The 26,125-nt window shown below is 40.7% G+C and overlaps 1 protein-coding gene across 5 annotated transcripts in view; it reads right to left on the bottom strand.

The window, feature by feature from the left end:
• SLC2A9 (solute carrier family 2 member 9) overlaps positions 1-26,125 on the bottom strand; it is a 153,994-nt gene that overhangs the window by 54,554 nt on the left and 73,315 nt on the right. For 4 of the 5 annotated variants that reach the window (XR_005599482.1, XM_039541736.1, XM_039541738.1 and 1 more), the window contains exons 9-10: positions 22,719-22,820; positions 18,741-18,816 (exon numbers count right to left, since the gene is read on the bottom strand). Coding sequence is in view for 4 of the 5 variants with exons in the window: in XM_039541736.1 (XP_039397670.1) it covers positions 18,741-18,816; positions 22,719-22,820 (178 nt within the window). In the remaining variant the exon portion in view is untranslated. Of the gene's footprint in view, positions 1-16,444; positions 16,469-18,740; positions 18,817-22,718; positions 22,821-26,125 lie in introns of those variants that run through there. The other variant, XM_039541739.1, reaches the window with a different exon arrangement.

Genomic DNA, 26,125 nt, shown 5'->3' with positions numbered 1-26,125 from the left:
GACTGGAACACACTGTAAGACATTTGGAATATTTTCTGTTTAACTGCTTGTGTGCCAGCACATCTTTAGATCTAATGCTGAACCCTACAAAAAGGCACTATAATTACAAAAAAGCCCATTTATTTATTTAATATAAAAGAATATTAAAGGTTACTTCCTCCAAAGAGGTCTTAATCTGTCCTCTTATATCATATAAGACTGCCTATTGCCTGGGAGGATTTCATTAGCTTCTAACTGAAAGCACTGAAGTCCCTGTTTGAAAAGACACAGGAGCTTTAAAATGAATGGCTTTTTAATTAAACACACAAAAAGTAACATAGGATTTGTTTAGATGGTACAAATTTCTGTTGAAAAGGGAGGCTTATGAATTCAGGCCTGGATCTAACACTTGTTCAGGGTTCACTCAAAAGAATGCATTGAGATGAGACTCAATACATGCATCCCTGTAATGGGAGAAACTACAATAATACCACACAATGCTGCTTCTAATTTACAGTTCAGAAGGTAATCCCAATATTGCATTTTATGTCAGTCCTTTGTCTCTGGCTGCACATAAACAGATACATGTAAATGTGAATGGTGTAACTCTCTGCTTTTGTCATGGATTCAGTAGCATTTTTTTTTACTGCACTTTCAGGTCAAACAAGCTTCCTGACTTTCAAAGTGACCTGTTTCTCACAACCAGCCCCACTGTCAATACAGCTTTGTGTTGACATTCAGAATAAGAGTCCAGACTGATTTAAAATCTAAATACCAACCTCAGGCTGCAGCAACAATTTCCTCTGAATTTCTTCCTGTCTACAACATGCCACCAATTTAACACATGCCAAATGTTCAACTACCATAATTTACCATATATACCTTGGGTCTAAATTCAATCTTGAATCACTTTCCATAAAGTTCCAGTAATCTTGGAACTAAATCATTACAAAACCATAAGACAAGTCACAAGCTACAAGAGAGAGACAAAAGATAAGTGAAATCTCCTTCTGAGACAGTTTAGTTTGCTAGTATGTCTTAGCTCTGTGTATTAATGCAGTCAGGGGTAAAAGTAACCGTTGGGAAAGATTAATCTTGGTATTATAGGATTATTTTTTAAATTAAACTGTTGGGGTTTTTTAAATTGTTTTCTTTTTCTGTGACCACATTATTAGGGTACACTTTATCTTTCCTACCGCCAGAACATCTGCTAAATTAGTACTTCTAGGGCTGATGACCCTTACTCATGTTGGGTAATACCTTAACCCAAAGTAGTCTCATTGAGCCACATTCTGATACCCCTATTCACACTGAATGATGCTTTATGCTATATGAAGTCCATGGCATTACTTCTGGAGGAAGTGCTACTCAACTGGAGGAAGGTTCACAGAATCTGGGCCACTTGCAACAAGAGTCACTACTTGTGAAGAAGGGTGCTATGGAACATGAATATAAGGGTGGCAGTATCAGGACCCTGAAAATACTGTATCAGGACTACTTAGAGACTCTGCCACCCTTATTAACACTGAATAATCTTTACGAGCAGTTCCACTGATTTCAATACAGCACTAGTCAAAGTCAGTAATGATGGCAGAATCTAGTCCTTAAATGAATGAATACAATGACCAGAAAGGCATCTCCCTACAAAGATGATCGCTTTCCAGGAAGTGTTCAGGTTTCTTTAGAAGATCACTGTTAGAAGATGACTGCTATAGGTAGGGCCCTACCAAATTCATAACCATGAAAAGCGTATCTTGGACTGTGAAATCTGGTCTCTCCCCATGAAACCTGGTCTTTTGTGTGCTTTCACCCTATACTATGCAGATTTCACAGGGGAGACCAGCGTTTCTCAAATTACTCAAATTCTCAAGTTCCTGACTCAAAAGGGAGTTGCAGGGGGGTCACAAGGTTATTGGGGGAGGGGGGCTTGCAGTACTGCCACCCTTACTTCTGCAGTTTGCGCTGCCTTCAGAGCTGGGTGGCTGGAAATTGGTGGCTGTTGGCTGGAAGCCCAGGTCTGAAGGCAGAGCCACCACCAGCAACAACACAGAAGTCAGGGTGGAAATACCATACCATGCCATCCTTATTTCTGTGCTACTGCCGGCGCCAGCTCTGCCTTCAGACCTGGGCTCCTGGTCAGCCACAGCTGCTCTCCAGCTGCCCAGCTCTGAAGGTACATCGCTGCCAGCAGCAGCGCAGAAGGGTAGCAGTACTGCAAACCCCCTCCCCCCCCCGCCAATTCCTTTTTGGGTCAGGACCCCTACAATTACACCACTGTGACATTTGAGATTTAAATAGCTGAAATCATGAAATTTACAATTTTTAAAATCCCATGACCGTGAAATTGACCAAAATGGACCTCGAATTTGGTAGGTTATAGGGTTGCCAGGGAGAAGGGGTATAAAGAGGGTCTATTTTGGTAATATATTTCTATGAGGAAAAGGGAAGAAAGCCGACTATTATAACTGGCTTAGTCTTTTCTTATTTTGGGAAGAAGCATCCGAGGAAAGGAAGAAAAAAAAAACATTTCAAAACTAGAATTGCTGCATGTCCTCAGCTATTTTGGGCCCTAACATTCAGAGCTGGGTCTTCTCAACTCAGATTTTCCACATGGCATTACAAAGCGATAGGGAGTTAGATTCACAAGGTTACAAGAAATCCATGAAAATAGCATCCAAGTAAACATAGTTAATTCTCCACAAATAACTGAAGTTAAAAAGATGGATCAGAAAGACAAGTTAAATGCCCATGTAGAAGCTTATCCTGGGACGCAAAAGTATCCTTCTTGTTTTCTCTCTGTTAGTCAATATTTTAACACCTATCTTATTTTAAGCATACAGTCACCCTGAACACTTAATATACCTCAGCTTCTTAGACTGGTAGCAGGCTTTTCAACTGTCTGTAATTAAGCCTATGTCATACTCCTAGATATGATTCAAACTATCAAAGGCAAAGTGAGAACTGAAAAAAATATCAATCCCATACTTGAGCTGGATCCAAACTAGTACAAATTTTCAGAGCAAAGATGGTTGGGATAAACTTCAAGTAACAGACACTGAACCAACACTTCAGGTCTCTGAAGGTTCACCAAACATTATTATTCACTGTTCCTCATTCAGACGTACACAGATTTCCTCTCTACTGTAGCAAAGAGCTTTTTGATACCGTTCCATAAAACAAGTAATAGTAATGTGTGTGTCTGTTTTTGTTCATCAAAAGGTTCATACTTCTTAATTTATATGCCATTTCAGTGGTCAAAGGACAGATAGCATGATTGTATCTACCTGTAGTGGTTTTAGGTCAGTGCTAGTTGTTTCAGGTGAAAAAATAAGTCTGTTTTTTTTTTCAGTTTGCTAAAGCTGCAAGATTCTGTTCTAAAAGATATTTCCCTAATTTCATGATGTGGGGGAGGAGGGAAAATCTTACTAGCAGGCTGTATTGGCTATAAGCAGTGGACAAATAGCTACATAATCACATACAAAATTCTAAACTATTTGGAATACTTAACAAAACTGGATAAAGGAACATTACAATTTAATACAATCTTGGCTTTTGATTGGATTAAAACATTTATGTGCCAAGTCAGTAAATATCTGGCCTGATATTTAAATTGGGCATCCATTTTTTCATGGACATTTTTGTATTTGTAATTCATTTATGCAGATTTCTGGCAATTGATTGCAAGCATTGAATTGCGGATGCAGTTCCTTGTGGACACTTTCCATAAGGCCCAGTCTGAAAGCCTTACTGCCTATTGTTTACCTCCTTATGTGCTAACAATACTGAGGTTTGAAATTGTTAAACTAATTACATTTAATATTCAAATAAGTAGCTAGAGCCAGCATGAGAACTGGCTACAGGATGACAATTCTGTTTCATAGGAACTTTTGAAATTTGTTTTCCTTCTGCAATAACTTTCCAATGTTTTTGTGAAAGTGGAATTTGTGTCACAATATCCATTTTCAGATCAAAAATCAGAGTTTTTGTATTCAGGAAGTTTCTCTCTCTCTTCCTCACATCTTCCTGACAAAAATTAGTCATAACTAACACGTCTTTGTGAAATATTCTGACTTCAACGTAACAACATAATCTGATGAAATTTTACTTAGATGGAAATGTTCCAACCAGCTGTACTCAGCACTAGCTACGTTTCCATTGAACTCATGAATACATATAATATCTTTGCTTTTTGATCAATTAATCTAAAGTCAATTTTTATTTAGTGTTCTAGCCTGTAGAATATTAGTATATTGAAAAAAATTATTCAAGAAAACAAAGTACAGATCCGCCCCTATGCTGAAGTTGCTTTGGACTTCTCTGCTGGCATAAAGTTGAAAGACATTTGCAATAAAAGTCAATATACTTTCTTCCACGCCTGTGGTACCTAATCCAAATGCTCAGAGGCTTTATAGAGTTTATTTTTTTAAATGTTCTTTTGACACTTTTTCTTTGATTTGTGTGATCCTCTAAGCCCCTCCATGCCAATTGGCAAAGAGTTCACTGTCATGTAACGGCATCTCTTATCAGGCCTGACAATCTCACTACACCTAATACATTGCTGTCATAGTAATTATATATAAAGAATGTTGTATGAGATATCAAATAAAAGCTGGTCATCCTAAGAATTGTGAGTTGTATGTACAAGTGTCATACAAGAAGTTGGTACGTATATACTAAAAATATGTTTAAACTAGCAGGGTTGATAAACAAGTTTTTCCTAAACAAAGAAATGTGGATTTACCCATATGTAAAGTAAGCAGAACAAACCAACACAAAGAGAGCCTTATTTGCATATTAAGTCAACAGGGAAACAGACTGATGAGGGTGTGTGAAATCAGCATGGGAGGACACCAGACTAAAGCCACAGGGTAGGTGTCTTGTTTCTGAGGTCAAAACAATGAGTTTTTGTGAAATACACCTCAACCTCAATATAACGCTGTCCTTGGGAGCCAAAACATCTTACCGCGTTATAGGTGAAACCGTGTTATATTGAACTTGCTTTGATCCACTGGAGTGCGCAGCCCTGCCCCCCCGGAGCACTGCTTTACCGCGTTATATCCAAATTCGTGTTATATTGAGGTAGCGGTGTATAAGGAGAAGCAAAAAGACATTTTGTTATCCATTTACTGAGATCATCTCTGATACCATGTGGTGGAATCATGAAAATCTGGACCCTGATTTGATTGAAAAGAAATGGTTATTTACTGTAACTGTGGTTCTTCGAGATGTGATGCAGACATATTCCACTTAGGTGCATGCATACCCAGCACACTGGAAGTTGGAGAATTTTGCCTAGTACAGGGCAAACTTGGTTTACGGCTTGTTCAGGGTAAGCCCCTTGTGGGCCGTGAGATGCTTTGCTTACCTAAGCATCTGCAGGTATGGCCACTCGCAGCAGCTGCAGTTTACTGTTCCCGGCCAATGGGAGCTGCGGGAAGCGGCGCAGGCCAGGCCGAGTTTGGAATCCCCTGGCCTAGTAGTACCTATAGGAAGCAGCACTCGCACCTTGTGCTCATAGTTCCTCCCCTGGCTATATGACCACCGCCTCAACCTCCCTCATTTCCTTCACACCAAATGCCCAGAGAGTAGACTCCTCTGCAGAGGGGATGGTGAGTGGGTCATGCAATACACATCTGTATCACATCTCCAAGAACCACAGTTACAGTAAATAACCATTTCTTTTCAATCAAATCAGGATCCAGATTCAAGTAGATGCAACTGTGCAGTCCACGTAGGTGGAATATTCCACTTGATGCAGGATATTATCCATTTAGAGAGTCTGTGAAGAGACCACTTTCCCCTTCATCTGATCTGCATGTGATACAAACCAGCGAGGCAAAGCGTGAAACATTAGTGCTGTCCAGACAGAATGCTAGGCATTGCCTGACTTCTAATGTAACGGGATGCTGCTTCTCAGGAGATGAATGCGGTTTAAGAAAGAACACACACAAATATACCAGTTCAAATATACCAGGCTTCAAAGTCACTTTGTCCTTAGAGAATTGTGTCTAAGAAGGCTCTATCCTCAGAGCCAGTAACTCACAGACACTCCTTGCGGATGTTATCACTACCAGGAATGCAATCTTCTAATAAGTAAGCAGAAAGGGACAAGATGTTGGGGGCTCGAATGGAGGTCCCATGAAAGGTCCCACATAGGAACCGGCTCTTGGACTGGAGCATGGAGACAAAGAAGCCCCTTTAAGAATCTTGCTACCTTGGCATTGGGGAAGATTGATATTCTCTGAATGGGGGGGCTGAAATGCTGATGTCACTGCAAGATGTATTCTCAATGAGCTAAATGCAAGGCCCAGTGATTGACTGTGCATCAAGTACTCCAAGATGTGCTGGATAGAAGCAAGTGTCAGCTGAATTTCACAGCCTAATGACCACACCAAAAACCGCTTCCATTTCTCTGAATAGGCCATTCTGGTAGAGGGCTTTCTATTGTCGAATAGGACCTGTCCAACAGCTGCTGATCACTGCACTTCCTGCTCATTCAGCCACGAAGCAGCCATGCCATGAGATGCAGAGAGCTGAGTGCGGGATGTAAGGTGCGACCGTGATTCTGTGTCAGTAGGTCAGGACAGAGAGAAAGGGGTATGGGAGGCTGAACTGTCAGTGTGAGGATTTTTACCACGCATTTGGTAAAAACCTGACAGGCAGAAGAGAGGCCAGAGGGAAGCACCATATACTGGAAATGGCACTCCACTATGACGAATCAAAGGAATTTTCTGTGGCTTGGCAAAATTACCACATGGAAGTAGGCATCCTGAAGGTCCGGAGCAACAAACCAGTTGTTCTGAGACAGGGAGGACAGTCGAGAATAGGTCTTGCCCTTCCCTTGGAATTGGGCACCGGAAAATACCGGGAAAAGAAGCACTGACCCTGATGTTGATGTTCCGGCAGAACCTCCTGTGCAGTTCCCATAGCCAATAGAGAGCGATCCTGCTTGAAGAGGAGGGATGGAAAGGAACTGGATGGCAGAGCCTGATCTGACAGTACTTAGGACCCAGCTGTCAGTGGTGATTGAGCCCCAAGCATTTTGAAAGTGAGCCAATCTGTCCCCAAACAGAAGGGACAGGGGGAGGGGAATGATGACTGAAATACTGCTGTCGACCAGGAGTCAACAAAGGGTGCTTGGGGAGGCTGCAAGGGGAAGGTGTGTCATCTGGCCAAACCCTGAACCCGAATGCCTCCTCCTCTGGGTTCTATGCCCCTTTCTGGGGTCATCCCATGATCTCAGGGGGAGGGAAAGACTGCCCAGATCAGTGCTGCAAATGATACTACTGCTGCTTCTGCTGCTGTTAACAACTGTAGTGATGCCTCTGCATTGCTGGCACATACTCACCACCAAGAACAATAGGGTAGCCCTAGCGTCCTTGAAGGAGCGCAGAGTCTCATCTGTCTTGTGCGAAAAAAACACATGGCTGTTGAAGGGCAAAGCCTTTATGGTCGTTGCAGACAGGGGGCAATGCCCAACTTCTGCAGCCTCGCTGCCCATCTCATGGTCACCACCAAGGCCATCTCTTTGGCCAAAGTATTTATGACATCCAGTGTGGACTGCAACAGAGCCTTAGCCACCAAGCAGCCTTCAGTGATAAATGCCTGAAATTCCTCCCTTGAGGCTTTGGGCAGCTGGTCTGCAAACTTAGACATAACCATTGAGTTCACAAAGTCATATTTGGACAGCAAAGTAAGCAGTTAGCAATGCACATCTGCAAGGAAGAGGAGGTGTAAATCTTCCTATTCATCAGGTCCATCTGTTTGGAGTCCTCATCCTTGGGAATGCACTTAAATCTGCCCTGCCAGCTCTATTGTTCACAATGGTTACACGCAGGGAATTTGCAGGTAGGTGGGAGTAAAAAGCTTTAAATCCTTGCACCAGGTGCTTTGCAGAAGGCAGTACCAAAGCCAGTGTGCTCCAGAGAATCTTAGCAGAGTTTGAGAGTGCATTGTTCGCACAGAGGGTGACTCTCCCAGAAGCAGATGGCTGCAGGACAGCAAACAACTTATGCGTATGCTTCTGCAGAAACTCTGCTTGACTACTCAGGGAAGCAGCCACACACCACAAATATGCCTGGTATGCCTTGAAACCCTCCAGTACTGAATAGGAAGAAGAGCCAGGCATAATGGAATTGTCTGGGGATGAAGATGAAGTGGTTAACTGTGCCAGAGCCAGAGCCAGAGCCAGAGCCAGAGCCAGCTCCAGGACTGACGGATCTGCATGGGAAGACTCTGGAGGCTCCGCGAGGGGAAGGGTAACCAGTGCTTGGGCGTGTGGCAGATCAATGGTCACCACTACAGACCTGCCCAGTGACATTCAATCACAGTATCAGGCAGTGGATGACAAGACGTGCTCCATCCTGTGCTTTGGTGTTCACACTGTGCCAGTCCATGCTCCTCTGGAGGAGATAGATGGGTCCCCACATGAATTGGAGCAGCCTCCATCAGTCTTATGTGACCTTTTCCTCAGCGCACTTGATGGGGAATGGCTCCTCCATCTCTTTGGAGAGGTGCTAGCTCCAGAGCGGGAAACGGCAGCAGTCTCAGAACCCAAGGGTGACCTTCGATCCAATGTAGACGTCGGTGCCAAAGCAGGCTTCATGGACTGCTGGAGCAGGTGCGGCTTTAGACAAAGATCCCTCGCCACATGAGTACATTTTGTGAACAATCTGCCAACGGAACACCGTTCCTTGATGTGGGCTTTGCCTAAGGACAGCAAGCACGGTGCATGGGGATCGCTGTTGGAGATCGCTGCCCCACACGATCGACAATGTTTAAACCCCAGTGAGGGTATCACCAGGGAAATACTTGAACTAAACTTAACCAACTAACACTATATAAGGGTACAAATTAATTAGATACAACTAGAAGAAGTCACTAAGACAGAGAGAGGTTGTAAGGTTAGGAACCACACAGAGCTCAGACTCCAGCCATGGGCATTAAGAAGAAACTGAGGGGGTAGAGGTGGTACTGTCTCAGATAGCCAGGGCAGGGGCTATGAGCACAAGGCGCAAGGGTCGCCTCCTATGGGTACTACAAGGCAAAATTTCCCAGCTCTGATATACTGGACGTGCACACACCTAAGTGGAATACACAGCTGCATCTGCTTGAAGAAGAATCAGCAAGCTCTACAAAAAACATTGTGAGTGAGAAAACTGCTTTACCAAAGGATTGTAGTTTGCTAAAGTGTTGTTTAGTCTCTTGGAATGTGCTATACTTTTGTTTTATTTGTAACCAATTAAAACTCTATCTTTGGTAATAAACTTCACTTTGTTTTATCATAAATAGATCTCAATACAGTAATATTAGGCAAAGCATGCATTTTTAGTTAAATCAAACAAGCTGGTTTGTACACTGTCTCTTTGGATATAGCAAACTAGATAATTTCTGTGAGTGTCCAGTGGTGGGCTGGATACCCCTCCCCCAGGGGAACACTCTTCCAGGTGGCCTGAGAACTGGGGTACACCAAGTGTTACCTGCAAGGAAAGGAGTAAGGGCTGGCAGAGTCCGGAGAAATTTGTCTGGGGTGGCTAACAGACTGTGGTGACGGGGAGCTGTTATCCAGGTTAGCACCAGCAAATCTCTCTCTCACGATGCAGAGGAGTCACACAGACCTAACGTTTTGGGCATCCCAAGACAACACCACCATTTGTTTTCTGTTTTGTTTGTTTGACTCCATAGTCACCAGAACCAATCCTTGATTCTGTGTCTATTTTTTAAACATATGAAGCTTCTTTAGATCATACATATCAGATATTTCAGCTGAAATGTGTGGGCAAGAGACAATGACTTCCTGCAGCTCCTGCTTCTTGTGTGGACTGCTCTTTAAAGCTATTTACTAACTTGTATTTCCTCAACCAGAAATAATCTTGCATCCAGATACTTGTAGTTACATGAGATAACTAAAAAGACTGACAAGAAATAAGTGCCTAGAAGCAGCATTTTTTCCCCAACCTACAGAAGAATCTGTTATTTTTCAAAGGATATTTTTCTGTTTTAAATTCCCAAACTACTGTTGAACTCCAGCCTGTGGTCATTTAGAACCTAAAGGAACTTTTTGATAGAACATCACTGGAAACTGTTAGGAAATACTGTGACACTGCACCCCATATTCTTCATAGTGATATTATGATATTATAGCATAATTTATGATGCATTTTATACAAGTTGGCCATGTGAGGTGTCATTGGAAAAGTTATGATTTGTTGAATATGATTATCCTATTTGTATGCATGTACCACTTTTGTATCGGAAGTTATGAATATTGACTATGTATCTATATTTCAAAAGTAGTTATCCCTGGGTATACAGATGCAGGATGCTTTCAGTCTAGATAGTGGGTGGGGAAGGGCCTATTCAGGGTAATGAGCCATTAGGGAAAACAATAGGCCTTAGGAGGAGCTTATCTTCCACCTCATGAGCCTTCCTGAGAACACTCCAGACAGCCCATAAGTAATGGCTGCTATGACTCTGCAAGGGCCAGACCACATGTCTCTGGACTCCATCTTGGGACGTCAGTATTTTTCCACAAACCGATTTATAATGGAAACTAAGTTTTGAAACAAAGGGTTCCCGCCATATGCCAAAGCTATAGCAGGCAGGGAGTGACATCATCTGGTGTTCATCACTCTCCACACAGGAAGATTCTTGGAAACACCGGAGGAACAAAGACTGAACTGGGGGAAGTGCTGGACCCAGGCTAAAGGGATTTCTAGCCCATGTGCGAAAGACCTGGGGACTCCAAGCTGTAAAGCCAGTGCAGCTTGTCCCTTAAGAATCTGCAGCCTGCTTGTATCATCAGCCAGGGTGAGAATTTGCTAATGCATATCCTATCTTTCTAGTATCTTAGACTTAGTTTGCATTTTTGTTTATTTACTAGGTAATCTGCTTAGATCTATTTGCTATCACTTAAAATCTCTCTTTTGTAGTTAATAAATTTATTTTATGTTTTAATCTACCAACAAGTAAGTCTGGAGTGAAGTGTGTAGGAATCTTAGCTCAGAGGGGCTGTTGCATATTCCTCTCCACATTGTGCAGCGCAAGATGGTATAATTTTGGGTTTATGCTCCAGAGGGGGTACGGGCCTGGGGAGCTGAGAGTTACCTTGGCTTTAGCCTTTCTACTGTTGGTTTGTGCAGTGACTAGTCCTGCACGTAACTGCAGCAGGGTGTGTCCCTACCTGTGTGAATGCTGGTGGAAGTGTAAGACCGGAAGCGTGTCTGCAGCTTGTCTCAGCAGCACCATGTGAGATGGAGCCCAGGCTGGTGGGACAGAAGCTGGGCTCAGTGGTACCCCAGTTCCAAGAGGCACCCCGAGGGATCCCATCACAAATGCATTTTAGATTTTTGTTTATCTTTTTATTGTGAACAGAGAGCTATCAACAATCTTCTACTCCTCAATATACCTGCAGTTAACGTTACAGTTTCAATGCTTAGGATTTCTTCCTGGAACACATCTGCAAACTTGCATGCAGAAAAGGAGGAAAAAAACTGACTGAAAGTGACAGCTGATCCTAATTGAGGAGGAGCAGATGGGACTCTGCCATATGCTTTTCTGAAAGTGACAGACAGCACACTACCTATATAACTATCAAGAAATCATCAGATGTTCTAATAGGATAGAAAATACTATTAAAGGGGAAGCCACACTGCCACTTTTAATTGTCTCAAAGTATTAATTTCTACATATCGTGGGCTGGATCCTGAGCTGGAGTAAATTGGCATAGCTCCTCTGAAGTCAATGAAGCTATGCTGGATTTATTCCAGGCAAAGAGCTGTATCTCTAGACCCAGTAGAAGCCACATATAACTCTTGCCAAAGTCAACAGAAAAGCTCCAATTAACTACAAAGGTAGTTAGATCAGATCCCAAAGCTTTAATAATGTCACACTATATCAGTCCCAGTTTGTCAAATATAGGTGATACTCATCCTTCCACACCACGCTAAGAACAGTCACATATTTTATTAAGTGGTAGTTCAATTTTATTGTTCATTTTCCTGGGGAAAAACATTCTCACAGATTTATGAAAAAACAGGAAAGATTAAAAATAATTTTCAGATCTGTCTAGCTAAATTACTATCTGTTACAGTAAAGCCCTATATATTTTAAGTGTGAAATTGTGTGAATATGTTGCTAACTTGGCGTTAGGGAGTGTGAGAAACTGACATGCAAGTTTCTAGGATGAGGCTAGTTCTTATCTGCTGGTAGGCAGTAAACAGGATAATAAATTAGAAAGTGGGACGGGATGACAATTACCCTATGAAGTCACAGCTGTGCTTGTGTGTTGTTTGTTTAACAATATTTGCTTTGCTTTGATTGCTTGAATTGTATATAAGAGCATGCTGGAGAGAAATAAATGACTTTGCTGCCAATCACACAGATTGTTGAGCTTTGTTCATATACGCCTGCGATGCAACATGAAATTGTATTTTTCTGCTTAACGATCATCATTAAACTACAACTGTCCTCCTTCACCATGATCATACCAGACATTCATTAACATTAATATGTCTCTTGTGTTGGTCACACTACAATGTAATAATAACTTCACCCTGGCATAGAAGGCTCACACAAGGCCCTCCTCTCCACTTAGCCTCTTGACCAGTCTGAAGTCTAGCAGATGGTAATACACAGGCCCTTATTCCTGAGTTGAGTTTTTGGTCCTAGGTGTCTCAAACTGGACACCTGAAGACAGAAGAACCCAAATTTAGTGGATGCCATAAAAATCTGGACCATAATGCTGAAGAAATAAAGCAGATTAAAATATTTCATGCACATCTTCCACAGGAAATGTTATATTAATATTTTGTACTACGTAGTCCTATGTATTTTCTTTCTAAAAGTTATTTTAAAAGTTCTCTTATTAAGCAGAACAACTTTGAGCCTAGTCAGCTACTCTATTTTAAAATATAAAATTAAGATGAAGTAGGTGGCATATAGATTGATTTTTAGTGATCACAATCATTTTCCTATTTGCATAATCAATCAATAACATGCACCGTTTCCCTTCAGGAGGGTTGCACGGGTAACTGAAAAAAGACTTTGATCCATACTGTATTAGTCAATAACATATCAGAGTAGTGAATTTAAGTAATACAGTTACTACTGTACTTTATTAGTTTTACCCACAAAGATCCAAAAGTACAGATTCCCCTTACAATTTTAAGTTAAGAAGACACAACTACAAACTACTGGATTTTGATGTTGAAGAAGCAATTTGACAAGTGGCCAGTAACGAATTAGGGACCTGATCCTTTAATTCTTTACTCACATGAGTAGTTCTACTGGAGCCAATGGGCGTACCCATATAGATGTATTTATTTTATTATTAATGTAATAATAAATAATAGTTTTGTTATTTATTTGTGTGAGTAAGAGTTGCACAATTGGACTCTAGAATCTTTATGAACTTTTTGGAATTTCATGGGTAAATTTCTGTTTGCCTAACTCCCAGAAAATGTCCCACTGAACTCATTAGGCCCCCCAGTCAGAACACTTTAAGGGAACACTTGAGTTATGCATTATTGCTCAAGATCCTTCAAAACTGACTATATCTAGGTCTTAGCTTAATTATACTAATGTACTGTATGGCTTATTCCTCTGTCTTCATAGATCAATTAACTAATATGTGACCCATAGTTAATGAACTTTTCCTGTCTGTAAGCCCCATCTCAACTCATCTAATAAGGTCCCTTTAGATGGACTAAAATTTAATCTAACCCAATTCATTGATTTTTTTTGTTCCACTGTAAAGTAATTAGATGTCTTATCTGTTCATGTAAAATGAACTAAAGCAATTTGGCATGTAATTGTACATGAATAACCAGGAACTGAAAGGAACACGGTCTCTCTCACTGGGGCAGGGACAAAGAGTGTCCAGGAGGCCACTGCTGAATATTACCTATGCAGGAACAGAATAATGGGATACTTCAACGCCCAGCAGAGTGAGGCCCTGGTCCGTGACTAGGGCTCCTAGGTACTATGGTAATACATATATATATGATAATAATAATATTAACAACTAACAGAATAACAACTATATGAAGTGTCATGCAACCGAAAGGTATTGCAAATATAGTAGACTGAAATTATATTTGTGCTGGAATTACTATGTAACACTTTCATCTTCTCATTAATTTTACTGGAGGGAATTACGCTTTCATTTTACTATTTATTTAAACACCTGCTGAGGCCTTATGGATAACTTTGAAAAACTTTCTATTAAGAAGTAATTCTGTATCCATCTCTTATTGTTTTCTTCACCTCCATTTTTTAAACAGACACATGCATAAAGGCAGATCCTCTGTTTCCATGGAGTTCATCTGCTCCTCCTGCTCATTCTTTATCTGAATCCACAGTTCTCTCTTTATGATATCATCAAGTCTACAGACACTAAAATGGATCTCATATAAAAGGGACACTAATGCAATATGAAAACCCAAGAAATTTGGGACTAGACCGTTCAAGGCAAACAACACTGATTCCCTTCCAAATATGCATTATGGGGCAAATCCTGACCTGGCTGGTACTGCAAGGTGAACATGGCCACTTTCAGATGAGTCCATGCTTCAGAAATGCTGCCGGTTGGCACAGGATTCCATTGGATGGGCCAGAGTAGACATGCAGTGCGGTGCCCTTTTCTGCTGCTTTAAGCACCCTCCACTCCTACCTAGTGCCTGCTGCTGACATTAGTATATGTGCTAACAATCTAGGATTGGACAACCATCCCTAGTCACCAGACCATATGGGTGGATCATCTCTATACCTTGGCCCCTCTATTTTAATACTTAAACACTGTTGTCTACATGTGGAGAAGGAGCACTCTCTTTATAAGCCTTCCCTCCTTGTGTGGTAGCACAACAGAGGACAGGGAGTTACCCCATCAGTGGTTCTTTCATTATGCTGTTGGATCAAATAATTCAGGGCAATGTGACATACAATTCAGCAAATATATTGTAATATAACAGTCTCCTGCTGTTTAATCGCTCTAGGCTTTAAAAGATGAGTAGAAACTTCCTGCTTCCATGGTTAGGTGGCTGGCTCCATTTTTAAATATAAATGCAACGTGAAAATTCTTCAGGACTTGACTGTGCTACCCTCACTGCCACAGAGTAGTACCTTGCTCAGTGAGTAGTCCAACAGATTTCAATGAGACTACTCACAGAGTTAGGTACCACTCAGTATATGGGATGTACAATCGGTTTTTTTCCCCGTTTAGGCATGCAGGTATAGATTCAGCGTCAGCCGCCACAAAATCATGTACAACCATCACTGAAGTTAATGGGAGTCTCATACACTTAAACCAGGGAAGACTGGTAAACAGCAAGCAGTAGAGCTGGATTTGAACTATTAAGGGCTACATTTTCACTTGGACTACACAGCTATGAAGGATAGTAAAGGGAGTTGGAACCTCCATTACACCTTTGCAAAGGCTACCCAGACCTTGTAACTGGGCAAGGAGATAAAAGAATGGACTGCTACATGCTTGTTTATCGCCTCATAGACTAAGAGGACGGGATCAGGGCATGGGTAGAACCTGGGCTTTATTTTCCAATACACTAGCCAGCAAAGATATGCCAGAGCAAGAGTGCCAAAACTTACTGCTGGCATAAACTGGCAGCAAGTTGCTATTTCCCACCACCCATAGACAAAGGGAAATCAGGAAGGGAATGGGCTATGGCTATGAAACCTCATTATTAGGATTGCAACCACATGTGTCTCTCTCAAAGTAGATCTGATAATTGCATTAAAAATTTCAAAGTTATGCCTCTGTGTTGTGACGTGGACAGATATGGATGTTCTACTTTTCAGTTACACTTTTTTTAGGTTAACAATATATGCTAGGTTTTCTTCTGTTATGAAATATGGCTAATAATGGAAGCTAATTTCCATTTCTTAAAGAAAAATGGTCCCTGACAGAGACCAAAGCAATACAAAAATCCTGGACTTGTCCAGATAGACTAAAGGATAGCTGATCACAGAGGCAGTTTCACTGTGGGTAAATCTGGCCTCATTAAACTCAGCTGAAGTGCTGCCAATGATTTCAATGGGAACATCATATTACTTGGGGCAGGATCCCCCCAGTTCACTCCCTCCAGACTGGGAAATTAAGCTGCAAACTTCTGCAATTCACAGGTTAGACTTTAGTTCAACACTTGCTGTCTTGTTCTCTCAGAAGCAAAGACAGGGTTAACCAACAACCAGGCACTTCTTATGAAGTAAAGTATTATTTGGTCAGACCAAAACCATTACAGAGAAAATATTTCACACAAACAACAAATAGCTTATACACATGTCTAGCTTACCAGGTATCACCCAGCCTCCACATGGAGACTCTGGATCAAGTGTGAAAATAACCTCCCTCCTCAGTCGGGGTGGTCACGTTAGATGGCTTTTGGTTCTTTATTTGCCTGGCCTCGTGAACTACGTCAAACCACTATATGTAATTTCCCCTCCGGGATAAAACTTCTTCAGACTTATTACCTGCCTTAGAGATGTGCATTAATTATTCCCCAGTGATTATAGTTCCCGAGGAAACATTTTCGCACCCCTATTGAGTCAGGAATACAATCCCTAGCCCATAAAGACACATATAACATTTATAAAGTTGGAATATTCATAGACTATTGTATCATGTGCTGATAGCATCTATCACAGTCACCATATTTTCCCTAGCAATTAGTGTATTTGACTATATTGGAATGGTAGATGGATTGGTTGTAAAGAAAACACAGTATTCATGTTCTCTTCCTTTAAAAACAGAAACAGAACACACAACAGCAAGAAGAGTGCTGTAATTTTAAAGATTTTCTATCGGAAGCAGTCTGTTATAATGAATAGAAGTTTCAGTCTTGCATACTTATAGATGTATTGCCTCAGTACAAGCACAAAATGCATTAGAAAATCCTGACTGGCAGCAGTGAAGAGATAAAAGCTAAGTGAACAAAAATAGAATCTACCATAGGGAACAAAGAAAAAAAGAGGAAAGAAGAAAAAGAAAAAATGTGGAGGATTTATTTTAAAAGCTTGAACTGTGATTTACATTTGAAGTTTTGAAAACTGGTGAAATATCTTTTAGGGTTGGCCTAAATTACACTTCAAATTTGTTTCTATGGGGCTTTTTGGAAGGCAAATAAGTAGAGGTTACAAGTGTTCATACTTATTTACAGGAGTTAAACTATTTTTGCATATTAAAAGGAGAACTGGCAAGAAGTTTAAAGTCACCACTTGACCTCTCAAGCCTATCTGGTTGAGAACTGACCGATTTCAAAATGCCTTTTTTTTAAAACCCAGCAATCTGTTGCTGAGAATTTTGTTTTAAACATGAGGAACTTGGGCAGAATTGAAATTTACCCTTACAAAAGCACTAGGGGATGGCACGATGATTTGCATCACGGGTTTCAGTGCCAGGGTTGGGCGGGGGTAGAAAGAGCGGTCTTCAAGGGACTTCTACTCTCTATTGCTCTCAGGTTCCCACACAGATAGGGGCAGAGCAGGAAATTTTCAGTTTTTGCAAGTTAGTTTGGCCCCATCCATATATCAGTCAGTGAAGCTCAGAGACCATGGAAGGGGACTGGCACAGATCAGTGACATAGTCCTTCCCCCAGGAGCATTAGGAAACTAGGGAGGAACTTGTGAGTCAGAGTCATAGCTTCCTGGTCTTTTCCTGAGGTGTCATGGATATCTAAACACCTCTCACTCAGAGGGTGGAGGGTTTTTTTTTTCTTCCAATATTACAGTTTAGCCCTATTTTATTATAGGATTCACAATAAACGGTATGCTGCCTTTTCCGGCTGTCTTCCCAGTAGTAGTAAAATAATAAAACACCACCCCCAAAGACAAAAGTGGCCTAAGTAAGTAATAATGATGACGACAACATTGATGCACAAGCAAGGAAACTAAACAAAAGAATCATGTTAAATTTCATCTTCATTAAAAAGTAAGAAGAAAAAGATGTTGGATAAAACCATGGCAGACGTGATGGGGACAGAAATGTTTTCAGATTTATAACAGAACATATATGAAGGAAAACCACAAAAGCAGTTCATTTCCAGCCCCCGCCTCCCCGCCCCACAACTTTTCTGTGAAGAACAGTTTGTTACAGAATCTTTGGAAAAAACCCACACCTCATTTTAGCAGCACATATTGTACATGAACGATGCTCTAGTTAAATTCCTCTTTCTGCACCTGCAAACATATGCTATCAAAATTAGCTTCTTGCTAATTCACAGGGCCAAATTCTGTTCTCAGTTAAACTGATGTAATCCTGGAGTAACAATGTTTAAGTTAATGGAGTTGTTCCAAAGTTACACTGATGTAACTGGTAATCTAGTTCATTATGTGTCAGTGTTTCTTAATACTTCTACAGAAACCCCTGCTCCAATGAGTCCCAGGGTTCATTGTAATAAAGACTGCAAACTAAGAATATACAGTATATAAAGTTGTGTCTATTGCCATAAAGAAGCCTAATAATCCTGACAGAACCCACACAGAGAACGAGTGAGATGTCATTACATGCACATTATCAACATAGTGATCCAAAGGCATAAGATTCAAATTCATGAAGTCTATACATGCAATGGGGAACCAGAAGCATTATCAACAGGAGACTAACCTTTCTGATCATCTTATACAAGGAACACACACAACCCCCTGCCACACACACAGCAAAGTCTAATGTAATGTCACTTCAATGTGCATGTTTTAGTGTTTGGTGCATGGAGAAATGACATACAAAAACATGAAAAAAAACTACTTACCTGGGCCAATGCAAAATGATGCAATTATTGCAAGAATGCAAAATATACTGAGATAGGGGAGCCAGTATGCATGATTCTGGAAAAAACACAACAACAAAAAATAACCCATACTAGCAATTCTTATGTCAAATGCATAATCAATAATAAGAAATCACATGGAATACAAAATATTCTTTACATTCTTTCCATAGATTAGGGTTTAAGCCAAGAGTTAGTCTTAGAAATCAGTGTTCCTGAAATATTTATTAGACAATTTGTATTAAAATTAAAATTTGGAATCTATACAGTGAAATGTCAAGAGGTCTCGCTGCACTGAAAAAGCCACAAATATTCAAAAAACTCATAACTTCTTATGCAGCAAATTCAAGCCAAGCTGTGAAAGAGAATTTCCTTGGTTTGCACAAATTGTGCTTAGTCACTTTCCCCAGATGTCTCTGCCATATTAATGAAGGCCAGTATGGCAAGCTTTTTTAAATGACAAAGTTAATCTGAGTGAAGGATGGACTAAATACATGGCTCTCAATGGAACAGGAAGTTCTGTTCACCAGAAGCTGGGACTGGGTGACAGGGGATGGATCGCTTGATGTTTATCTGTTCTGTTCATTCCCTCTGAAGCACCTGGCATTGGCCACTGTCAGAAGACAGGATACTGGGCTAGATGGATCTTTAGTCTTATCCAGTATGGCCTTTCATATGTACTAAGCTTAAAACAATATACAACGGGAGTAGTCAAACAGGTTGGGATATTCAGCCACATCCTGAAATTGTAGACAAACAACCCAACGGATCTGATTCTGCAGTAAAGTTTTGTATGGAAAAGGACAGCCACAGGATCAAGCCCATAGATCAGTGGTGGGCAACCCGCAGGCCGCACACAGCCCATCAGAGCAAGCCGCTGGCGGGCCACCAGACCGTTTGTTTACATTTGCTCAGCTACATGGCCACTGGGAGCTGCAGGCGGTCGTGCAAATGTAAACAAGTGGTCGGGCAGACTGCCAGCGGCTTGCCCTGATGGGCCACAGGTTGCCCACCACTGCCATAGATTGTACATGGTTTTATAAGTCTTTGGGTCTGTTTACACTTTGAGCTGGAAGTGTCAATTCCAGCTCGAAGAGATGTACATGCACTAGCTCTGATCAAGCTAAGGTGCTAAAAACAGAATGTAGCCTCAGCAACGTGAGCAGTGAGAGGGGCTAGGTGCCTAGGGTACATAACTAGCATCTTGCATGGATACATGCTCAGGGCAATTAGCCACTCATGCTGCTGCAGCTATACTTGATTTTTAATGCTTTAGTTTAATCAGATCTAGTGGGGGTATGTCTCCTTGAGCTGGCATTTACATCTCCAGCTTACAGTATAGAGACAGCCAGTGTATTCTTCCAAAGTTCCATACTTCTATTTCTATTACAGATCATGTGGTTTTGTGAGGAGTTCATTTTGTCTACAGAAAACTAAGTGAAGCAACAGCAATACAGGTAAAAAGTAATCAAAAGGAACTGACTAAGATTAAAAAGAAGAGCTTAAAGGAAGGTAACGTTTGATTCAATAGGATCTCTAAATTGTATGAATTTTCCCTCTAGCTTCAAATACTGAGGAAGAATTCTACTGAATTGCCAGGCCACAGTCCATGATTCATCTATGTAATGCTGAATAATAAAACCCCTTGATTTCCCCCCACAGTCCTGTGGTCTCATCTTATTTCTCAGAAAATTTTGAATCGCAGAATGTTACAGTGAGGTTGCATATTACTAAGTCTTTGTTACTTTTACAAAATACAAAGATATATTTACAGAGAGTATCTGAAGCATCATCATAACTATACTTGTCGATATAAATGACTGATGTACAGGTTCAAACAAAAGAGTACTATACTGGTTTGTTTCTTTTTAACTTGTTTATTCATTTACTCACTAACTCTCAAAATATGATAATATGTCAAGGCTCTCCTTGGCATTAGTGTGAATTCATAAAGTTATATATTTATCAGAGATGAGCTCAAGTTCGATCCAAACACAGATCTAAATGTCTAAACAGAGAGGACACAGGTGCAAATTCAGAACCAGATAGAATTTTCCTCTAAGTTCAAGGCTGTATGCATTCTGGGTTCTTGGTTCAGACTTATATCTAATACTTAATGCATAACAGACCAGATATTCAGCTAATGTAAACTGACGTCGCTCCACTAAAATCTAACTTACAGTCAATGGAGCATCACTGATTTACAACAGCTGAAGATCTAGTCCAATTAGTTTAAACACACCACATTATGTATTAAAGAGTTTGGAAAAGCCTACTTTTCAGTCAGCTCATAACAAACTTGCAGCCTTATATTTTTATGTGTCTTATGGTTGTGCTAACAACCTTAGTTTTATGACCTAGTCTGTAAAGTACAGTTTTATTGTTTCATACACTTGACAATATGGTAAGTTCTATTCAGATAGTTTACAGATTCATAGTTTAAAGCCAGAAGGCACCATTAGCTCATCTAGTCTGACCTCTTGTACAACACAGGCCCTTAAATTTCACCCATTTACCCTTATACTGAGCCCTAATACTGAGCCTTATACTGAGTGTCTTCGGCTAAAGCACATTTTCCAGAAAGGAATCTAAATCTTTATTTGAAGACATCAAGAGATGAAGAATCCACTGCTTCCTGTGGTACTTTATTCCACTGGTTAATCACCCTATTAAAAATTTGTGCCTTATTCCCAATTTGAATTTGTCTGCCTTCAGTTTCCAGCCACTACCTCTTGTTATGGTTTTACTACGTTCACACACTACTCACATTGACTCTGAGGGTATGTCTACACTACAGAGTAAGGTATAATTATAGCCCGAGTAAGCATACCTGTGCTAGCCATAAGCTAGCTAGTGCAGGTATGCTAGCAGTGAAGAAACAGGGGCCTGGGAAAAGAACCCAAGTATGTACCCGGGGTCCCTGGCGGGATTTTATTGGGGTAGGTAGCCTGCTCTGAAGTTTGTGTTGCTACATTGTCACTGCTACTATTACCTTCACTAGTTAGATTAAAGCTAGAGCAGGTAGACCTACCCACAGTATAATTACACGTTGGTTTGCAATATAGACATACCGTCAGTGGCTCCCTTTGTATCAACTCAAGCAAAGAAATAGGATACTGCAGTCAGATAAATGGTTAGGCTCATTTTAGTCACTGTACCAAAGACAGAGAGATCTTGACTATAGCCAGCGGAAGAACAACTTGCTGAAAGATCACCAAAAGCAGGCTGTTCCAACCTATCAGAACTCTACTTTTCAGGCCCCAGGAACAAAAGAAAGCTGTACATGACAATGCATACAAACGGAGGACAAACAAGGCAGATAAACTGATTTCCTTTCAGTGTTACAGTTTGTTTAATAACCTTCTTCCAATCATTTGACATAATCACTTGCGAAGTAAATGCTAACCCTGCATCTCCATGCCAGGTGCTTCCTTCCAACAAATAAGGAATCTTCACCTTTTGAGTCAAAATAGCTGAACTGAATTTCAAAGCTACAGTTGCACTGGAATGTTTTCTCCCCCGGGAGTCTTCTGTTTGAATTTAACCTTTTTGCTTTTTTAAAAAAATCACCAGTAAACAGAAGGCACATAGAGAATGCAAGAAATTTCAAGAAGATATATACTGTTTTACAGCAAAAGTATGAAATGTTGAATGCAGCATTTCTCAACCATGGGCAAAATTATCCTCTCAGATCTACTTCCAGAAATTCTCACTTGGTAAGAAATGAATGAGACAATCTTTTAGATCACATTACGACTAACAATCACACTTTGAAATAATTAAGTTTATAATTAAACAGAAGACAGAACTTCAAATCTCCATTTCAGAATAGGCCATCATTTAAAGTTAATCAAAAGTTGGAATGGTCCACAGAAGTAAGCTGAAGCCCAGAAGTACTATATACCAGACATTTAAAATAGAAAAATGAAAGAGAATAGTTATGTAATGAATATACTGTACCTGAAAAGTCAGGGATACTGTAAGTATTGCAAAGAAGACGACCATCAAACCAAAACCTCCGATAAGTAGAGGTCTACGTCCAAGCCGTTCAACAGCTAAGCCCTGAATAAGAAGAAATAGTATTTTACTTTCCTGAAGAACCAGTAGAGCTTCGTTAATTAACAAAATTCTTACAGTGAAGTGATAGGTGCTATGTAAAAAAACATAGATAGCAACAATTAACTTCATTTTGTTAATTCTCAGCTACAGTGTGTTCATAACAGTAGTCAGATTACATCATTTGACATATTTTGGAAAACAGGTCATTGTAATTATTCAGCCTTGCTCATTAAAAATTGAGCAAATAAGTAATATTTGGTTGGGTTAATTTTTTTCACTACAGAACCATAATGAGATTGTAGATGGAAGAATGTGAAACTTGTAATTGATTGTCTTAAAGTGCAATGGTGTAGGTTCAATTTCCATTAGTGCAGTGGATATCAAATAAGTTTAACTTTTTTTACATAACAGTTACTTTAATTTGTATGATCAGACAAAGAGAATACAAAACTCATTCAAACATGGCATAGATACACAGAAACCTGAGCATTCATGCACCTTTTCATTTATTTATGTTGACTACTTTGCAGACAAAGGAATTTAATTAAAAAAAATTACATAAAATCAGAGTATGTCCGCTAAAGAGGAATATGATAAAAAGTGCTCTAAAAAGGGTTAGTATAAAATAATTTGATTTTCCTAGATTCATACACTTTAAGTAGATGAGTGAGATACGTTTTAGACCAGACACATTGGAACATTTTCTAACATACTATTCCCACCAGTAATTACTAATTAAAATCACTTTCTTATGAAGACAGGGTAACATTACTTGAAATCTAAAAGGTATGTGTCAAATAACTTCTTGAGATGATTTTAAAAAGTTAGAATCAACTGTTTATTTGCCAGGTAAATAGTTACTTTGGTCTAAAAGCCTGAGTTCAAGCATCACCCATGTGAAAGGTGAAATGCAGAAATGAAATGAATTTCAGATTACATGGGGCTCCGTGGTGGTTTGCAGCCATGGAATTCCAGGAAGAGTTGTGTTATTGGCAGGCATGTGTCTGTAGATGTGGAGGGGGAGGACAATACTTGTGCAGTGGGTACTCTCTCCACAAATTTCAGCTCTGCTAGTTGTTATGGAAGAGGTATGGGGGTTGCATCCACCTTGCTCCCTATTCCTCCTCACCCTCTTTTGGAGAAGCTAAAGCCAAAACTGGGGTTAGCCTGGGACATTCTTTGGGTATGTCTAAATAGCTAAGAAAAGCCCAGAGCTGGCCTGTGCTAGTTGACGTGGGCTCACAGGGCTTGGGCTGCAGGGCTGTTTCATTGGTCTGTAGAATTCTAGACTCGGGCTGGAGCCCAAGATCTGGGACTCTCCCAACGTACAGAGCCCAGGCTCCAGTCCAAAAATCAACGAAAGAATGAAACAGCTCCACAGCCCAAGCCACACGGGACAGTTGTGGGTTTTTCTTTGATGTGCAGACATACCCTGAGTGGCCCAATATTTCACAGACTGCCAATATGCTCCACTGGTTCCCTCCTCTCATTGTTGTGCACCCATGCAAGACAGAACACATAATACTACAGCACCTTCCATCTTAGAATCGCAAGGTGCTTTGCGAATATCAATGAACTGAACCTGTGAGGCACGTAATTCCTAACATCCTTATTTTATGGGGGAGGTGGGGGAGGCACAGAAAAGCTAAGGCTAAATCTTAAAAAATGTCCACTAATTTTGGGTGCCCACCTGAGACATTTATGGTCTGATTTTTCAGAGAAACTAAGTACACATTCATAGGCCCCAATTTTCCATTAAATATGAGATCTGCTCAAGCACAGGTGACAGTGGCTGCCTGCAGCTCCGTGATCACCAGCCCCAGTAGAAGTTAGAGCAGCAGGAGGCCAACTTTAACTCTGGCCACTGGAGCTCACACCAGCAGAGAATCTGCCATAGTGGAGCCTGGCTCCATCACAGTCCCCCCCGTTCCCCCCCCCCCTTACACTGGAAGCATGTAGAGGCAGCTGGTGTAGGAGATGCAGCACTAAGTGAACTTAGTAGACCAAAGAAACTAACCCATGTAGATTTTATGGCCAGAAGGGACCACTATAATCACCTAGTCTGACCTCCACAACACAGGCCACAGAACTTCATTAACAGTGGAGAGAATTATCCTTCTCTACTGCACAAGTAAACACACTCAAGCCCAGTAACTGTGGGTCAAAACAGAAGCACCCCATTGTAGAGGTATTTGGAAAATTTTAGCCCAAGAGATTTTCCCAATCTCACACAGCAAGTCCTTAGCACAGCTGGGAACAGAAGACAGATCTCTGTGCTTCCACTAGTGGACCATGCCCTAGGGACTTGATCTTGCAAGGTGCTGAGCATGTTGGCCCTGATCTAGCAAAGCACATGCTTCACAATGGGACTACTCATGTGTTGGAAGTTAAACAGAATGTGTAAGAGCTTTGCTGGACCTGTGCCAGACCACTCAGCCCCTTGCATAATCCAGGTCTAGCTCCCCTATGCAGGGAAGTCCCCATAATACTGTCTGTGGTGACCAAACAGGAGAGAGTTAATTACCTTTATATAATTCTTTCCCCCTCTGGGTAATTCTGATTGCAATAATGAAGTCATAGAACAACACCAATGCCTGTAGCTAAACAGAACATGCCAGAAAATTTCATAGAGAGAGTAAAAGAATTTTAACAGGTAAAGAAATGTATTTCTTTGCTGAATGTCTCCCATAGTATGACAGGAATATGTTCTGAATGTCCCTGCCTGAAGGTGGCTAGGGGAAGGTCTACCCTAGAAAGTTTTGCTGTTTTAACTATACAGATAATACCAGCTTACTGTTGACAGTATGAAAGTGCTTATGCCAGTGTAATTTATGCCTCTTTGGAAGCCAGCATAAACTATGCTGGTAGAAGCACAGTTATACCAACATAACTACCTCTACACTACGGCTTTCAGCAGCATAGTTAAGTTGGCAAAAAAAAAAAATCACACCCCTAACTACATAGCTATACCAGTACAAACTTTTCAGAGTAGACCAGGGCTCAGTTTTCATTTCAGCTTTGCAGTTCACCACAATAAACCAAAATGTAAATCATTATTGCCTTAAAACTAGAACCCAGATGAACTTGTAGGAAGTAAGTCATGAACAGAATTAGAGAGAATGTTATAATTAATTAATTACATGAATTAAGTAGTTTGTGGAGCAAGTGGAAAGAAGTGTTATTCATTTGTAAGAGTGAGAACAGTGTTATCTTTTAAAACAGAATTCCTCTGTTAAATGGGATTCTTCTATTAAACTGTCATACAAACCATGCACAGAGTCTGTCCCTCGGCATAAGGTGGTCATCTA

Source organism: Mauremys reevesii, linkage group 5 (assembly GCF_016161935.1).
Source record: "Mauremys reevesii isolate NIE-2019 linkage group 5, ASM1616193v1, whole genome shotgun sequence".
Classification (NCBI taxonomy): domain Eukaryota; kingdom Metazoa; phylum Chordata; order Testudines; family Geoemydidae; genus Mauremys; species Mauremys reevesii.
Note: the sequence above shows the minus strand (reverse complement) of the source record. Positions and strands in the feature narration are given on the sequence as shown.